The sequence below is a fragment of the Azolla caroliniana genome, unplaced genomic scaffold, assembly GCF_043228905.1.
Source record: "Azolla caroliniana isolate FFs.n. ecotype wild unplaced genomic scaffold, voAzoCaro1.0.p SCAF_9, whole genome shotgun sequence".
Classification (NCBI taxonomy): domain Eukaryota; kingdom Viridiplantae; phylum Streptophyta; class Polypodiopsida; order Salviniales; family Salviniaceae; genus Azolla; species Azolla caroliniana.
The window spans coordinates 4,159,089-4,177,081 of record NW_028230444.1 but is presented as its reverse complement, the minus strand read 5'-3'; the positions used below and the strand labels follow the sequence as shown (position 1 = coordinate 4,177,081).

The 17,993-nt window shown below is 37.4% G+C and overlaps 2 protein-coding genes across 6 annotated transcripts; one reads left to right on the top strand and one right to left on the bottom strand.

Moving 5' to 3' along the window:
- Positions 1-1,719: 1,719 nt before the first annotated feature.
- LOC147859945 (uncharacterized) lies at positions 1,720-4,875 on the bottom strand. Of its 5 annotated transcripts, none has more exons than XM_087324897.1 (8): positions 4,353-4,873; positions 4,035-4,322; positions 3,342-3,513; positions 3,114-3,255; positions 2,920-3,041; positions 2,652-2,802; positions 2,077-2,213; positions 1,720-1,980 (listed from the first exon to the last, which is right to left on the bottom strand). In XM_087324897.1, the coding sequence occupies exons 1-8, from the start codon at positions 4,780-4,782 to the stop codon at positions 1,887-1,889; spliced, it is 1,536 nt and encodes a 511-aa protein (XP_087181023.1). In that variant the 5' UTR covers positions 4,783-4,873; the 3' UTR covers positions 1,720-1,886. The 5 variants fall into 5 exon arrangements, with proteins under 5 accessions (XP_087181023.1, XP_087181024.1, XP_087181025.1 ...); XM_087324898.1 differs by having other exon boundaries at positions 4,035-4,316; XM_087324899.1 differs by having other exon boundaries at positions 4,035-4,316; positions 4,359-4,873.
- An 11,214-nt stretch (positions 4,876-16,089) lies between these two features.
- LOC147859944 (uncharacterized) lies at positions 16,090-17,211 on the top strand. The gene has a single exon (XM_087325007.1). It carries the CDS (start codon positions 16,431-16,433, stop codon positions 16,959-16,961), a length of 531 nt encoding a protein of 176 aa, XP_087181133.1. The 5' UTR covers positions 16,090-16,430; the 3' UTR covers positions 16,962-17,211.
- Positions 17,212-17,993: the final 782 nt, after the last annotated feature.

Genomic DNA, 17,993 nt, shown 5'->3' with positions numbered 1-17,993 from the left:
AATAGCCTCATGATTCAACAAATCAACAAATATGGATCTGGATGCCGATGATCACAACAATCCAAAGTTAGAGGGTCTGAAAATATACACGCAGATTGTAGGCAGTCTAATTCATCTCACCATCCCTCACAGAAGACTTGGAGTTATGCAATAGGACAAATAAGTCAGTCAGTACATGCAGAATCCTTGCAATCCGCACCTTCACTTCACTACAACAATTACTTAAGGTATGTGAAGATCTGCAACCAAATTTGGACCAGTTTATATGGTGCATCAGCATAGATTGAGCTAAACTGCTACATGGAAGCTGATCGGGCAGGGAATCCTGCAGATATATGCTCTCTCTGGGAACCAAAGTAACCCATGGTTGCTCTCCCTTGCAAACAGAGGTGTAGTGAATGGTTGCATGTGAAGGCCGTCTGGTTCATGCTATTTCTCTGTTCAGAAACCACTTCATATAAGGGATGGATCCTTGCCAATACATAACATCAATCTTGCCCACGGCAAGACCTAACTTTAGATAGGTCACATGTTTTACAAAGGTCATATGAGCAGACAAGCTAGCAAAGTCTAGGAGTGGCCGAGGAATCCAACAACTGGACCACAATTGTAGTATACAAGGTGATGCCAAAAAATGCAACGAATATGCAAATACAAGAAAGCATAACAAGTGGAAGCAGATCACTAGTGAGTTCAACACTACATTCATAAAAGGTACATATACCACCCTTTTAAGTAAAATAGAAATGTAGCCTCTCTTCATTCTTGTATCATTATGTATACATCTCTCTCACACTCACAAGTGCATATACCTCTCATTGTCTATCACATTAATCACACTCTAATTATTTCAACAAGTTTTAATAACTTTATTATAGTGGTATGCAAGTGTAAGCAAGAAGAAAGCATAAATTATAAGACAAAAGTAGTTAAAGAATAGGATTGACATGATTGTAAATATTCTATATCCATACTGAGTGCTGATCTTAGTTAGCCCTGTGGTATATCATTCAATGAAAACTATAGACCTCTCTAAAGATGTTAAGATCTAGAAAAAGGATAGAATTTCAAGTGTTCTCATGAACCAAATTCCGATGACATGCCCATAAATTATACGGATACTTTATTGGAATGTAACAGTACAAATGACTATATCCATCATTACTTATACCTTTTCTGTAGATGAAGTGTATTAAGAAGGAAAATATTCCCTTTGTTCATTGTGAGTACAACCTTTATGTTAAAACTATTTCCTGTTATCTAACGGTGGTCTGTCGTATATATTTAAGAAATTTTAAAAAATAGTAGTTTAAAGATTGTGCCTGATTTTTTATTTAGTTGATGGGAGGTAAGTAACATTGAAGCCAGTGTGTTCCTGTTGTATATTGACTTAGATGTATTGTTTACATTGTGAATCATGAGTCACCAACTTAAGGAATGAATCCTATGGATTCAAATTCATTTCTAGACACTCTAAGAAGGGTAGCAGCAAAGAAATGCACATTTAAGCAATTATATTTACCAAGCATACTTCCATAAATAGGCATGCCGGGACTTTTATATTTCCTTCCTGACATACATATGTATGCGAGCATATTTTAGTAGTTTCCCCCATGTATATGCATATTAAGCTAAAGTTTAACAAAACATCACTCCAAGTTTATAAAGACGGGGATTTGTTTCTATAGCTGTATATAAGCAATGTTAGTCCCTTTACCATAGAGTAAAATTAAGTGTAGATTAATCAGGGTAGTGAGAGAAATGGATACATGGTTCATGTACACACACCACCATATAAGAATATGCACAACATTATACACATGAACACAGAAAACTACACACGCACACTCAAACTAACATTAGAATTGAGGGTTTATAGAAAAGTGCTAGTGACTTGATCTTGCCGGTTGCCCAAAATGAGTTCTCCTGTGACGAGTTAAGTCCACTTTGTAGCCAAATAACCGGCCACAACCAGAAAATCTGCAAACAAAAATATCCTTGTTTTGTATTAGTATACTTCTGAATACACATGGCATTTGCAATATATTAAAAACCTGACCATTTCTTTCTACGTACGTGCATTGAAATGGTTTCTCTCCGGTATGGGTCCTCATGTGGCCATGCAAAGAGTTGGCCCACTTGAAAGTCTTTCCACATCCTTCCCATGGACAAGAGAGTGGCCTCTCATCACTATGAATCTTTTGATGTACTATCTGTAATGGAATCAGCTTTATTAACCCTCACACATCATTGAAATCTACCTAGTATCTATGTTAGGTTGTTCTCTGGAGTAAGTATCAAAGGCATCAAGGGAGACCATGAAGACACGACAATTGATTAGCTATATATATACAATATAATGTGACTAATATGTTGTGTATTCTCCTAAATTTTAAGCATAGCTTCATTAATACGGTCTCCAAAAATGCATATATCTATCTCTGTAATTTGGTTATTATATATATATATATATATATAGAGAGAGAGAGAGAGAGACTGGTCTGTTGTGAATTCTCCTCACATTACAGCATAGCTTCATTAATATGTTCCCCCAAAATGCATATATCTATCTTTGTAAATTTAGTTTTACATCCTCTTGCCAATGTGAGCAATTTTTCATTGAGTATGCTTGGAGAGTTATGTCGACTCACCAATCTCTCTCTGAAGGCAAATCTCTTGTTACATCCCTCAAATGTGCATCGATGAGCACGTTCATGCTTCTTCATATGCCTACAAAGTAGCTGTTTACTTGTGAATCGATGAGGACAGTCCTCAAAGCTGCAGCTATATGGTTTGTCTCCACTGCAACCATCTTATAGAGAATTAGACAGTTTTCTTAAACAACCTTTTATTCAAGCATGTGTATCCATATATGTGTATGTCTACATATAAGTGTATGCATATGTGAATGACACATACCTGTGCTCATTTAGATGGTCTCTCAGATTACCAGGCGTTGTGAACTTACGGCCACAATCTGGATGTTGGCACCCATACATTTTCTCGTTCACAAAAAGCATCTTTTTAGTTTCATCTAGCATCTACACACACAGAATCAACATAAGATTGACAATGTTCTCTAGCAAGCAATACCACAAGATCTTTCAGGCTACCTTCTGGATTTGAGACATACTAAGCTCTTGCCAAGGGGTGTTCAACAAGTCTACCGATACTTCTACACAAGACCTCGACTTGGCAAGGGATCGGAAAGCTTGAACAAGCTCCTGAGTTTCAATACCTTTGAGCTGATCAAACCTTCACAATACTACTTCACAATTATGATCATTTCCTTCACTTGCGAAGCCCATTGGCAAAACAATGTTTGGCAATTGTAGATATACCTTGCTCTTTTCCACTTGGACAAGGCTGGTTTCCTGACAAGTGTTGCCATTTCTGCATCAACTCCTCTCTCGTTCTTTTCTAGTTTCACATTCGCCTCAAGGATAGAAAGCATGAAGTTCTCGAAACTCCCCTCATAACGATCCATAAGCAAACGCATCAACTTCTCATAAACTGCCATTGTTAATAATATCATAGTTATACGTGGTGTACATTACATGAAAGGCATATTGAAAAGGGTACATTCTTTGTATGATACACAAGACATTCTGTGCTGAATATTAATGTGAAAATATAGCAGTTATGCAGTATATGAGAAACTTTCAATGTCTCCAAAAAGTACTGGTGTAGATGCATAAGTATGGTGATGTGGAGGCAAAGCTTATGCTTTGCAGCATTAAGTCTTGAGCAATGAGCAATAGGTTTGATGTTTCACTCATTATTTTGGACTGAGATCGCGCAAATTTAAAGTGATGGTTCTAATGGCTTTATGACATTGACACTGATATAACGTTTCTGAATACCCATGAAACCCATAATAGAGCCCTTTCAACAACACAATGATTCGGAAGAAAACTAAGATTCTATCACACCTTATAAAATTTCTTCATAATTTTAATCTTGAGGATATGATTGAAGGGCAATATTAACAAACTGGTGTGACTAAGATAAATGCCGATATTGTAGTTTATTACCTAGAGGTTCTAGCTGAAAGTGGACTTGTTGGAGCTTCTTCTTTGGTGAGGTGACCATCTCTTGATCATGTTCAACAGCAACACACGGCTGGTTCAAGCTTTCTGATAAATCTCCTTCTTTATCTTCTTCTTTATAATGTTTCGTCATCATATGGTGTTGTTTCCTCTTTATGTGGGCTATGTGAGATAAAGCCTTGAGAGGAGATACAAAACCTCTTTCATATTCATATTCATATTCATCTTTATTTTCACCTTCACCTTCCTCTTCATCTTCATCTTCACCTTCATCTTCATCTTCATCTTCATCTTCACCTTCACCTTCACCACTGCTACATCTTTCATTTTCGCTCCATGTATCCCCGCTACTTAACTCGCTACTTTCAGCAATACAAGAATGAATACTGTTTATAACCTTCATTTCTTGCTGTTTGGTCTGTTCATAGGCAATATTCAGATCATGATGACCAGAGGTGTCACCATGAGAAGCGTTACTCTGTTCCATTTCATGTCGACAAATAGAATGATGATGATAACGAAGGTTTAAATCCTCGTCTTGAATCCGTGTGCCATGTCTCTGTCTCTGTTTCTTCTTCAGGCGGTGCTGAATAAGAGGCTGGGGCTTGAAGAGGATGGCGTTTCTGGAGTTACGGAGGAAACGGGGGGGAAATGGGAGGGGAATGGGAGGGGAGCTCGGGAGGAGGCGCGATGAAGAGGTCTGTGAGGCTGAAAGGTCTTCATCGCCCTCCATGGCTATGGAGGGCGTCTTGGTTCAGAGCTCTGCTAATCCATAGCCAACCAACGATGATCATCCTCTGAAGAAGAAGAAGAAGAAGACGAGCAGAGTGACATTACATCGCTTCTTCTTCCCTTTTACTTCTTCATAATTCGATATCTCCATACAAACTACCCTTCTCAAAATTCTCCAAATTACCCCCGCTCTCCAAGTCCCTCTCATTTCTAAGAATAAATAAGGGCTCTCAAAAATCTCTCTGTTTTTGTCCTAAATAATGGATTCATTACGAAAGAAAAAACACCGTGATGACTAACTTACTACAAAGTATAGAACCCTTCTATCTATCTAGGGATCTAAATACTACTACGACTCCAAACTCAATGCCACCCTACACACCAATTCAAATGGCGAATATGATGATACGTGACCTTGCAGAGTTCTCTCTCTTCATGCTTGAGCTTTCGTGACTTCTCTAGCACTATCAATTGCCACAAAAGAAGTTCTTTTTTTAACTTTCGAACATATTTTCTCACCCCAACTTGCGAATCAAAGCATATTCCAATTGAAGCATAGCCACTATTAATAAATGTATGTGAAAAACACTACTTACAATGGGTGTCACCCTCTAACTAACTACAAGGGTAGTAGAACATGTTGAATTGTCAATCGGCAAGATGATTACTCTGCTTAGGACAGAATTTTCGCTTCCTCCAATGCAAAAAATTGTCACATTAATACTCCCTTCAACTTTCGTATATATGTTTTGACTCCATGCTTACCATCAAATACAAAAGCATTGCGCATATCGCAATTATGACGCAATCCCATTAGCTTAGAAATACGAAGACGATCGCCATCTCTGATTTTGGGTTAATCTATGTGAATTGTGCAAACACCCATTGTCCAAACGTCAAATAACACCGTGATAAAACTTGCCAAATTCGAAAAATGTAACTCCAAATATGATAAGCAATTGAACGTTGTATGCAACGATGAGTACTATCTTCCATTTGAACAATGCAAAAGAAGTAGTTGCTCGTTGTTAGTCCACGTCACTTTAGAGTTGATCCCAAAGGCAAACCCCAATCAATCAAAATTCTCCAAATAAAGACATTTCCTACAAGTGGCAATTTAGAATGCCAACTACATTTTAAGATCCGCCACCATCCATGATTAGAGTTATGTATTTTCCATCATTCTATAGACTTAGATGATAACCATCGAAGAGACTCAATGGAGCAATGATACAAAAGATTGGTAGTCACTTGCGAAAACGGTGTTTGACCTTGTAAACACCAATCAATCCACAGTTGCTCTTCTTTTTGTAAAGGTAAATGACCTTGCCTGATCAATGCAATATTTTGTAGTTATTTCTAGATAAACTCATAATTAAGTGGGATGCGTACTAATTATCGCACTTCAACGAACTCCAAAATTCTGCAATATGGAGCCTCAACTATATCTCCCACCTCTTTGACCCCCAAATGAAACAAACAATTAAACTAAGAGCATAATCTCTCCATTCCAAGCCAACATAATAACTGAGAATACACACGCGACTCTTTTTGTAAAGAATTACAATGAGAACGCATTTTGCCAGGAGATAACCAAGTGTTTAACACATGAAGAGCCAAAAATCTTAATGAAATACATACATTCAATAATTGCCACAAATATGCCTTAATAGTTATCCTCCCATGTGTTAAACCCTTGTTCTCATTGAAATATTGAGCAATAGATATCCATGGTTGTGATTCTAAACACGTGTCTTGCAATAATGAAAATCTACAAGACTCATTTCCGTAGATAAGTCCAATATTCCAACTCTCCCCGAGCCTTCTCTCTCTTAGTGAAAACATACAATTATATTGATAAATGTGTGAGAAAAACTCTACAATGATACCACAATGGAATACGGTCACCACAACACTAGTAGTCGAACATGTTGAATTGCCAACGGGCAAGACGAACATTAAGCGAATGTCAACCATTCGAGTACACTTATCTCCAGCTTGTGATCTAGTGAACCAATTGAAATAAATTCCTTGCAAATCATGAATAAAGATAGAGTCTCATTCTACAGGTTCAACAAGCATAACAAAGCATTTTGGTAGAAAGAAAATCTAAGGAAAGTATTTCTACTTGCTCCAATAAAGATATTTGCTGCATTATTACTCCCTTCAACTTTCATAGATATGCTTTGACTCCATGCCTACCATCAACTACAAAAGCATTGTGCATATCCCAATTATGATGCAATCCCCAATATCTCAAAAATAGGAAAATTATCTCTATTTCAGATTTTGGGTCAACCTATGTGAATCATGCAAACACCATGAAATAACACCATGACAAAACTAAGTTTTGCAATTTTGAGAAATGCAACTCTAATATGACAAGCAATCAAACATTGTATGAAATGATTAGTGATAGTTTTCACTTGAAAAATGGAAAAGAAGTTGTAGAGTTAATCTCATAGGCAAACACCCAATCAAAATTTTCCAAATGAAGACCTTCGCTACAAGTGGCAAATTAGAATGCCAAATACATTTTAAGATCTACCACTATCCATAATCACTGTTGTGTACTTTCGATTTTTGTTAGTCATAAATTATAACCGTCGAATAGACTCAAAGGAGTACTGATACATGAGATTCGTTGTCACTTGTAAACACAAAGTTTGACCCCATAATCGCAAATCAAGTCATAGTTGTTGTTGAGAATCAAGTTCAACCTAGTCTAGTGTGTGAACACACCCTTGAGAGTGTATGAACACTCAAAGGTCAAAAGTCACACCATTACTCTCTATGCATTAACTATGTGTCATAGAATCGTATTCTATGACACATAACTAATGAGTTTCCATGTTTCCCATGACCAATGAGCTTCGTAGTTAATGAAGAGAGAGGGTGACTATATAAAGCACCCTCCTCCTACTTTGTAATGTGTCGGTTAATCTCCTTTGTAATATACAATCTTCTTGAGTATTTCTATTTCCTATCTATCATGTGTTTCTCTCCTCTCCTCTCCTCTCTCTCTCCCTCTCTCTCTCTCCCTCTCTCTCTCTCTCTCACACACACACACACACATAACACACATCTCTAACCTATTTTGCTGCACAAGAATCACCATCGATTCTTTACAGTTGCTCATCAGTTTGTAGAGTTAAAGGACCTGGCATCAATGTTATATTTTGTAGTTGTTGCCAAAAAAGCCCAAATGGATGTAACACAGTTGGTAAGGTTGCCCAATGGAAACTAGATAGTCATGGGTTCAACCCCTACATTCCACAATGACATCTAGTGAAATAATAGATATCTATGGTGTAATAGAGAGGTGAGAAATTTTGGTTTTGAACCCAATATTAGTAAGGTTGCCCAATGGAGATCAAGTGGTCATGGGTTCAATCTAGAGAAACAGAGAGTCCAAATGGATGTAGCTTAATTGGTAATGTTGCGCGATGGAGCCCAAGTTGAAGTGGTCGGAGTAATCCTGAGAGATAAAGATAAAGACCAAAATGTAGCTCAATTGGTAAGGTTGCCCAATGGAGTCCAGGTGGTCAGGGGTTCAATCCTTACACTCCATAATGGCATCCTTAGTGAAATAAGAGGAGGGGAGAAATTTGAGTTTCTAAACCAAGATGTAATGCTAGTAGTGTAAACAACACTTACCACTAGGGTAATAAGCTAATTATGATAGAGAGAGAGAGAGAGAGATGTTAGAACTCTAAAATTAGAAGGGTATTTTAGTGAATTTCATGGAACCCTTTATCAAAATTATCCACGTTTCCAACCCATTGCACCAAAAAGTTTCAATGTCACAACAAAAATGCTAGGAAAGCTTGGGTTCGAAATCATTCTTGGAAAAGCTAATAGCACTACTCAATCTAAGTGAGCCAAGACAACAAAGATTGATAAGAGAAAAGGTTACATCCTAGGAATATAAAAGAAAATTTACAAGAGGAATGTGGTAACTGGTAAGAGAGTTTAGGTTACATTATAAGAATATAAAAGAATTCTATTGTCAAATAACTTTTTTATATTTTTCATTTTCAAGTGCATTTTTGGATCCAGCTTTTTTTTTAAAATACATAGAATAAGTATTTTACAAATAAAATACGTTAAATACTTAGAATACGTGTAAAATTCTTTAAATGCGTAGAATACTTGTAAAATATGTTAAATACTTCTTAAAATTTAAAGTTTTTTTCAAAAATAATAATTAAAACGATTATAGTGTGGTGTGCATGTGTTCCTTTGTGCCATCCTTTTAGCTCACCCTTTTTAGGATGCGTGTGCTCAAGTTGACCCACCCTTTTAGCACACCCTGTTTAGCCAAGCCAAGTCAACCCAAATGGGTTCCGTTGTATCAACTATAAATTGATTAAGAAGTAATAAGCTAAGTAGACTGGTTTTGATCTCTTATGTGCATTTCACATATTGGTGGAGAAGCAGGGTACCAGTCCCCCACATCCAAGCATCCGCCTCTTCCACTTCGTAGGTAGCATCGCCCTCACCACCATCACCGACACTCTTGTTAGTCTCTTGTAGTAGTATCTCTTCTATTAGCACCGCCTTAGTTCACTAGTTAGGCCTCCCGATATCCACCGCTTCCTCCATCCAAGTCCTTTTTTGGCGATCACCATCTATACCTCTCTAGCACGTAAGCCCACTACACCTTCACCTTAGACACTCTCGCTTTCTCACACAACTTTTATGTCTTGCCCCACCAACTCTTCCCCCTCACCTTAGGTTGCCCATTAACTTCTTGTCCCATGAGTTTCTCTGATCCCCCTCCTACACGATAGCCCTCCTGACCCCCACCTCAGTCAAGTCCAGGTGGCCCTTAGACCACAAGAGTGATTGATCTTTCTTTGCCAAATGATCTTTTCCCCTATCCCCCTCTGACACGATAGCCCTCCTGTCCCCCACCTCAGCCAAGTCCAGGTGGCCCTCAGTCCACAGGAGCGATTGATATTCGTCGCCATATGATCTTTCCTCAATCCCCCTCCGACACGATAGCCCTCATGTCCCCCACCTCAGCAAAGTCTAGGTGGCCCTCAATCCACAGGAGCGATTTATCTTCGCCGCCATATGATCTTTCCTCGATCCCCCTCCGAGATGACACGATAGCCCTCTTGTCCCCCACATCATCAAAGTTTAGGTGGCCCTTAGTCCACAGGAGTGATTGATCTCTATTCGCTGATTGATAGCTCGTTTTTCATCATTAGCCCCGTCCAACTATCAAGGCCAACAGTTCCACGGGGATGTCCTCAACGTCGTTGCACCTCAACTACGTGTCCGTAGATGTTTACATTCCCACGCCATCTTCACCGAACACCTCAACAAGACCCTCAAACACGAGATGGTTGCATAAATCAACCCTTTTCGAGCACTCTATGGGTGTAACCCTCGCCTTGCACTAGAATCATCAATGGATTTCCATTTGAAACCTGCTATTAGATGCTCCCCCTCCTTTGACAAGCCATTGTTCTTGTTCTTGTTCATGTTCATGTACATGTCCTGTTCTTGTTCATGCCCCTCAATCTCTTGTTTCTCGCCGGGGGGAAATGTGCTGTGCATGTGTTCCTTTGTGCCACCCTTTTAGCTCACCCTTTTTAGGATGCGTGTGCTCAAGTTGACCCACCCTTTTAGCACACCATGTTTAGCCAAGCCAAGCCAACCCAAATGGGTTCCGTTGTATCAACTATAAATTGATTAAGAAGTAAGAAGCTAAGTAGACTGGTTTTGATCTCTTATGTGCATTTCACAATAGTATATGTCAATTTTTTAGAATACTTCAAGTATTCTACTCGTATTCTACGTTTTAGAACTGCCATTTTTCATATTTTCACGTATTTTATGTATTCTAAAAATTTGATGTATACTATAATTTTTGAAGTATTCTAAATCGTATTCTAAATGTAGAATACACATTAACAACTATGCTTTTCGGCCATGATATTATGCTTCCTTTTTATATATTTGTATAAAATCAATTGGTTTTTTTATAAAGAGCTAAAAACTAACACATAGAAATCAAGTACAATGAGGGTGTGTAAATTTTTTATGTTGGCATGACATGATACTAAATACTTCACATGGCATTATCAATTCGAACTATATATAACTCATATAGGTGGATAATGTGCACACGTGAATATGATCCAAATGTAATGTACTTGTAATGGCAAGAGCAAATTAATTAGCACAAAATAAATAAGTGGTTTCGAACAAGCTAAGGAGTTTAAATGTGGGCCTATAGCGCATTTTATACGTTCACATCAATGACAAAGCACAACAATTCATAAATCTATTCGATGATGTTAATGTAGAGATGCTTATTAAGCATATGAGAAACTATTGGATACAATATTTAGTGTTTGGAAGACAGAGACAAACCTATATAACACATACACCTATAAAGAGATCACATTTATACATTAACATAGCATCGATATTGACACAATTCAAACAACAAATGGTAAAGGCAAAGAGAGCAATGCATTTACTCAAATAAGAATACATATGTATATTGGCTGGGTTGGTGTCACCCAATACTAATGTCAACATGAGATTTCCATTCACAGTAATGATAGTTCGGATTGTTAAATGTATAGTTACTCTTGAATCGACAAAGAAAGGTTTGCAAGTTTTTACAAATGCACTACAAAAAACATTGAATGGTGAAAAATTAATAAGCATGTTAATATGTGGCGAGGGATATTGCATTGTTTATTGTGATGGTAGTACAATGCAACAATGCATGTTTTAATGAATAGCGAGTGTCTAAAGCCGAAAACTTAATGTGACATTTACTTCTGATGCATATAATACTTTTTCTCGTGAACATTGAAAGCACATTTATGTCTCTCATGATATGTATTGCGGTTCATGCTTGTATAAGGAATACACATGTGAATCAACGGAAATGTTTTGTTTTTTGTTGGATGTCCATGGTTACTTATGTGTTTTCTATTAAAAGCATCGTATACCCCTAGTCAAAGTTGCCCCCATTGTTTGCTTATCTTCTTCGTATACCCTTAGTCAAATCTCCATCATGGTGTTTACTTATTTAAACTAGCAATTTATGAGGTCATAGTAGCCATACTATCTTTCATGAAATACTAATTTTATAGTAATGACAGTACTTGCTTAACCAATTTGCACTTACTGTGGTTATAATTAAATTGAGTAATGCATGATCTAATCCACTCAAAATAATCCACTCATGAATTGATCCCTTAATCATCAATGTTAGTTCTTTTCGTTAATTGCCAGTCAAGTTAATTCGATCAATCTGTTTTCTTATCTATGTTGATTAATATATTAACCACACCAATGTAAGTGTTGATTGTTATTCTAGTTATTTAACGTTAATCATAATTAAAGTTAATGAATTAAAAAAACTATAGTCTCCGATCTAATTACTTCACACACGACCAATGCGACGTTTACCATTATTCTTAATTCATTTGTAGTAATGCCTATTCTAATAAATTCATCAATATGCATATTTAAAGTTAATGTTTAGATCATTAATAAAATTAAATTCCATAAGCTACTCAAATTCATTAAAAATAAAGTGACATTGATAAAAAACAAAATGTTCACCACAGTGTATGCCCAAGGGATAGAAGGCATGCAACCATATAAACAAAACGATGAAGGGGGTACAATCATTACAACACCTCATACGAGGGTCAAGATTAACTTTTTATTGTCTTCATAAGCGACAACATTGAAGGTGCCTTGACATTTTCAAGTGAGTACTATATGTGTGGGAACAACATAGATACTAGAATGGACTTATTTTCATTTTCCTATGAGCGCGGTAACCCTAAGAGAGTTATAACTTATAATATGTTATCATGATCTAACCAATACATATATCTCCCTTTTCATCTATAAGGAAACAATATGATGACATATTAATTCGCAACATTGATAATTTAGCATAAACTTCCAAACAATATACACGAGGATTAACGCGAACTTCATCCTCTCTATTATAAAATTGGAGAGCGAGAGAGGTTAAATATATTCTATTGTGTCGTCCTCCAAGGTCAAATTTGACTTATGGGATGGGACCAAAATGAAATGTAGTAGTTGCGTGCGTGGAATGGAAGAGTGTTGTACCTTGAATAAATCTCGGGGGTTCTTAGTAATGTCCAAAGCGAGGGCTGTGAGAGTTCACGTGCATGCAATGGTAGTGAATGAAAGATGCGACCACATGGAGATAGATACAAAGGAACAATCGTATTGCCGAATTACTACGGAGGATGGACAAGCTTTTTTTTTGCTTGATTAAGAGAGTTGGGAAGGGATGGCTCCACAAAACAAACTTGGGGTGGGTGAGTCCGAGGTCTGATATTGTATGTACATAACATATACATATATATGTATACATATACACATATATGTATATATATTATATTATATGTATACACACACACACACACACACACACACACACACACACACACACACACACACACACACACACATAAATATGTACATAAGTGGAAGTGAGAGATATACGAAGGAGGACACGATTTTTATCTTGGGTAAAGAGGTTCGCGTGGGGAGTGTATGGCCCATGGATATCAGATGTCCACCACCAAATGTGAACATGGACATCTCTCATCTGTGTGTGAAACCTAACTTCTGTGTGTGTGTGTGTGTGTTTTGGGCGGGGGGGGGGGGTTTGGTAAACAAATCAATAAAAAACCAAAACAAAATAAACACAAAAATTTAACTAAAGAGGAGAAGAAAAATAAAAATACAAATAAAAATGAAAAAAGAAAAGAAAAGAAAAGAAAAAGTAAAAGTAAAAGCAAAAAAAAGGCAAAATAAATGATGTATTTATATAATTAACAGACCTCTTCCTACTCCCTCCCTCCCTCTCTCTCTCCCTCTCTCTCTCGGCCCGCCATCGCTTGCTGCTCTCTTCCTTCTTCCTTCTTCTTCTTCTCCTTCTGTGAAGAAAGCTTCCCTCTCTGTCCGTCCGTCCGTCTGTCGCCGCCATCGCTTGCTCTCTCTCTCTCTCTCTCTCTCCCACAGGTATACTAAATCAACCTATTCTCCTTTTCCTTTCTCCTGTTTCCCTTTCTCTGCTTCCATTCTTTTTGTAATGTCTATTCTGTGTTCGTCCTTGCTCCGCCCTTCATTTATTTCGAGTCTTTCAAGGAGCTAGAAGTGTGTGGCCACTCTCTAATATGTATGGCATTTCCGCGCCTTCAGCATCTGTAATGTCGCCCGGCGGATTATCCCTTCGCTTTCCTGCCTAAATCCAAAGAGGAAAATGTCACCATCTCTCTTTCTGTGCGTGATGGAATATTATAATCCATTGCATTTGCCTAGTCCCCTACCCTCCCATAACTGAAATACAGTATCAGTCCAGTTTCTTGTCGAATCTCGATATGGGATCGCACAGAATAAAGAAAATCAGCGTGTATGTTTGTATCTCTCTCTCTCTCTCTTTTGCTCCTATCATCATAATATCCCTCATTCTCCCAATCCTTTCTTTCGCCGTTTGCGACTGCATTCGTAAGTAGTCTCTTCTTCTTCTTCTTCTTCTTCGTATGTGCTATCTTTTGGAATCCCTGCCTGCGTATGTGGTCTCTACGTAGACCCGAGAGCCTTCGTTTGATCCGGTTATGGACCATTCGTGCTTTCTGTTCTACTCTTGTTTTTTGTTGTAAAAAACTGGGCCATATTAGTTAGTGCAAGAAACAAATTCTTTGTTTTGTTTCCCTCTTTGGTTCTACTATAGCGTTTTCCCGTCAAAATTTACAGTTTGATGTAGGAGTTGAGCTACAAATTGATAAAATAAATAGCCTTTTCTCTAAACCGGAGTTATAGTTAATTATTCAGTTCATATCACAAACTCTTTCACTAACAACTTCCTTTCCAATTCCTCTATAGTTAATCGATGGATATTTGGACATACAGATCTATACTATTAATCTGTTGAAGTGAAAATTAGAGTGGAAACACGGAGTAGGAAAAGCTAATTTCTGGCCCCATTTGTTAGCATTGGTCATCATAGCAAAAAGAGGAGAAAATTTCATTATTTTATTTAAGGCCATAAACGGGAGAAAATAGTGTAGAATGATTAATTTGTTTTGATTTGACTTCGTCTTCTCGGGTTCTGCTGTAGCAATCCGTCTCCTTTGATGAATATGTCTCTGTAGAACCTTTATTTGGGAAGAGCCTTTATGAGGGTACATATCTACAGTCTGATCTTCAGTTCGGCCCACAGAAAGGGGAAAATGAGTCTTTCATTTTCTTCCTAAATTCGATGTATTTCTGAGTAAATTGGATCGATAAGAAAGTTTTCTTTTGCGGTGGTGGTAAAGCGATCGTTCTTTTTTTTATAATTGTTTGTTAACTTTCTGTTACAAATCTCCGCGAGAGGCGGTTTGGGGGAAAATCCAGTGAAAAGTTCCACCGTTACTGTAGCCCAGGCTCCTCTTCTGATATGCTCGCCGAAAGCTATGTACATCCGAGATTCTTATTAGTTCTCAATCAGAAGATGTTTTTTTATGCTCTTCCTGCAAGGAGATCGCGGAGACGCTCAAGTGAAAGGGGGAAACGGTTCTCTCTTTTCGCCTTACTGTTTATTCATTTTGCTGCTGATTTTTGGACGTTATGAATTAGGAATTCATCGTGTATTTTATTGATGTGTACATAAATTCGTCCCTGATATAAACTCCTCGCAAGTGAAATCTTTATGGCATTTTTCTAAGTTTAAACCAGAAATTCGCCAAAGAATTTGTTACAGATTCATGGCGTTTATTCAATTTCTTATCCCTGATAGATCACTGTTTCTCTTCTTCTCTCTGGTCTCCTATCGCTGGTGTATTTTAACGATCTAATTCACCACATACTCATCATTGACACACAATGTCTCGAAATAGGTTCTGTCATATGTAGATTATAGATTATTGTAATAGTTCCTGGATATGGTTATAAGCAGCAGTTGAATGTAGCAGAAATGATGGTCTATCGTACATTTTCCAGACATATCTTTTTTGTTCAACACTGTCATATAGATCATACTATCACGTGGCATGTTTCTGTTGAACTTACTGCGTTGTAGATCATAAGAAATCTAACATGTGAAAAAACTTGTTCTGCTGTCTAGAATTGCAAAAATGTGCCGTATATCTCATTCCTTATGTATAGATTCTGTTCAATATCGGTAGTTCTCATAAAGGATGTAACTTCTGGAAATGTTGGTCTGATGCAGGGATCAAGGAGCTTGGGTATTTCAATTATCTTAAGAAAGTGAGAAGAAACTCATCAGAAATCATGGCAGTTTGAAGCCTCCTTTGCAATTCAGATCTTCCAAGGATTATTGCTGCTCTGATGTCTAAGAATTACCACAATTAACCGTTCAGAATTTCTTAGAATTATCCCAACTCACTGTAATAATATTCTGAGAGTTACCCTGGCATCAAACTTCTGTTAATTATTTATAGAACGTTCGAACTTGAGAGAATTATATCAGAGTTCAGAGCTTCTGAGAAATATTACAGTTCTGATCTTCTGTATGTTCCGAGTGTCTGAGAAAGAATTTCAACAGTTCCTGTGACGTTACTGGGAACTACATCAATTTCTGCCTTTAGTTGGAATTATCACGTTAAATCTTTTTGAGCTATGGCGTTCAACCAGAATAAACAAGGCATAGCTACACCAGCCATGGAGGATGTGAATGTTGTTCATCTTTCATCATCATTATCATCCTCATCAACATCATTAGGAGAGAGATCAATCCATAGATGTGGGTTTAATTGTGTAATCGAGCACGTGTGGGGAAATCTTTACCTTTGTATATCTTCAGGAACTACACATGTATGTGATAAAAATTGTGACCAAAGAATAGTTTATGATAACCATAGCAGTATATGCAGAGCGAGTCGCCAGATCTTTCCATTACAGCAACAACAAGCAGTACAAGGTTTACGCAGAAAACAACACTTTTATCATCATAATAACAATAACACTAATGATTATTCTTCTTCAGCATTCAATGAAATACAAAAGAAGAAGAAAAATTGTTGCTTACTCTCTTCTCAGGAAGAATCTCCTTTCATTGGCGCTATGAATATGGCTCAGTTTGCTTCTTCTGCTTCTTCTCCTTCTGCTGCTACTTCTGCAGTAGCAGATAGTAGCATGGACCTCTCTTGAGAGCAAAAGATAGATCGCTCTTTCTTTTAGAGAACGCAGAGAAGACATTGCTCTTTTGTATCAGAGCAAAGAGGTTACATCTGCTTCTTTTGATCACCTCGATTCTCTCTTTTATCTGCTGTGTTTAGGATGCTGTATGATCGGCATGTTTTCTTGTTTTTTATAATGACATAATCTTATGTACCTTTGATTAGAGACATCCATAGAAGAAAAGAAAAGAGTATAAATGAAGCTCTGCCATCTCTCTGGATTTCTTTGCCTTTTACATTAAAAAAACAACATATTCTCTTATTTCCAATATGCTATATGTATATATGCACATGTGCCTTTTGATTAGCATTCTTAAAGAAGAATGTCGCTGATTTGTTTCCAATCTGATTATCGGCATGTAGATCCATGTTGCAAACCTGATAATAATCTTCATGTAGCCAGAAGAAGTGCAAAAAACAATAGCCAATGCTTCTAAGAAAGGGTGTCAAATGATGTTGCATTGTCAGATTCTGTGTGTCAATTTATGTCTGTGTCAGATGCAAACGAATTAAGGTACATGCGCTTCGATTCTAGTTTAAAAGTTTTGATTGGATTAGCACTGCTGTGTGTTTATGTTAATATGTGCACTTTTTATTTTTTGGAGCTATTTGTACACATGCATTTGTTATTGTTTATGTCTATGCGATCAGTCGATTAACTGATCATCTCTAAATTCAATTTTGTGTGGTGATCTCGTCGTGGTATTGCAATCAATTTATAAAATCCATTTGGGAGTACATAGATTTCTTTTGAGTACATTCCTGTTTGGTTCATATTGTCAAATTGTAATCTTCCTGATTGATGCAGCCTGATTTCCGGGTGTTGTTCGATCGATAGCTCTACCCTTCTGTCATATTGTCCATCGTTTACTACCCTCGTCAGAACTGTGGACCCAGTGATATTAGCATCAAATAGTGTTGTGTGGTCCTTATGGCAATGGTTTCTTTGCTTTGCCTTATTTCTCTAGGACATAAGGATCTTCTTGATACTCAAAACCTCCTC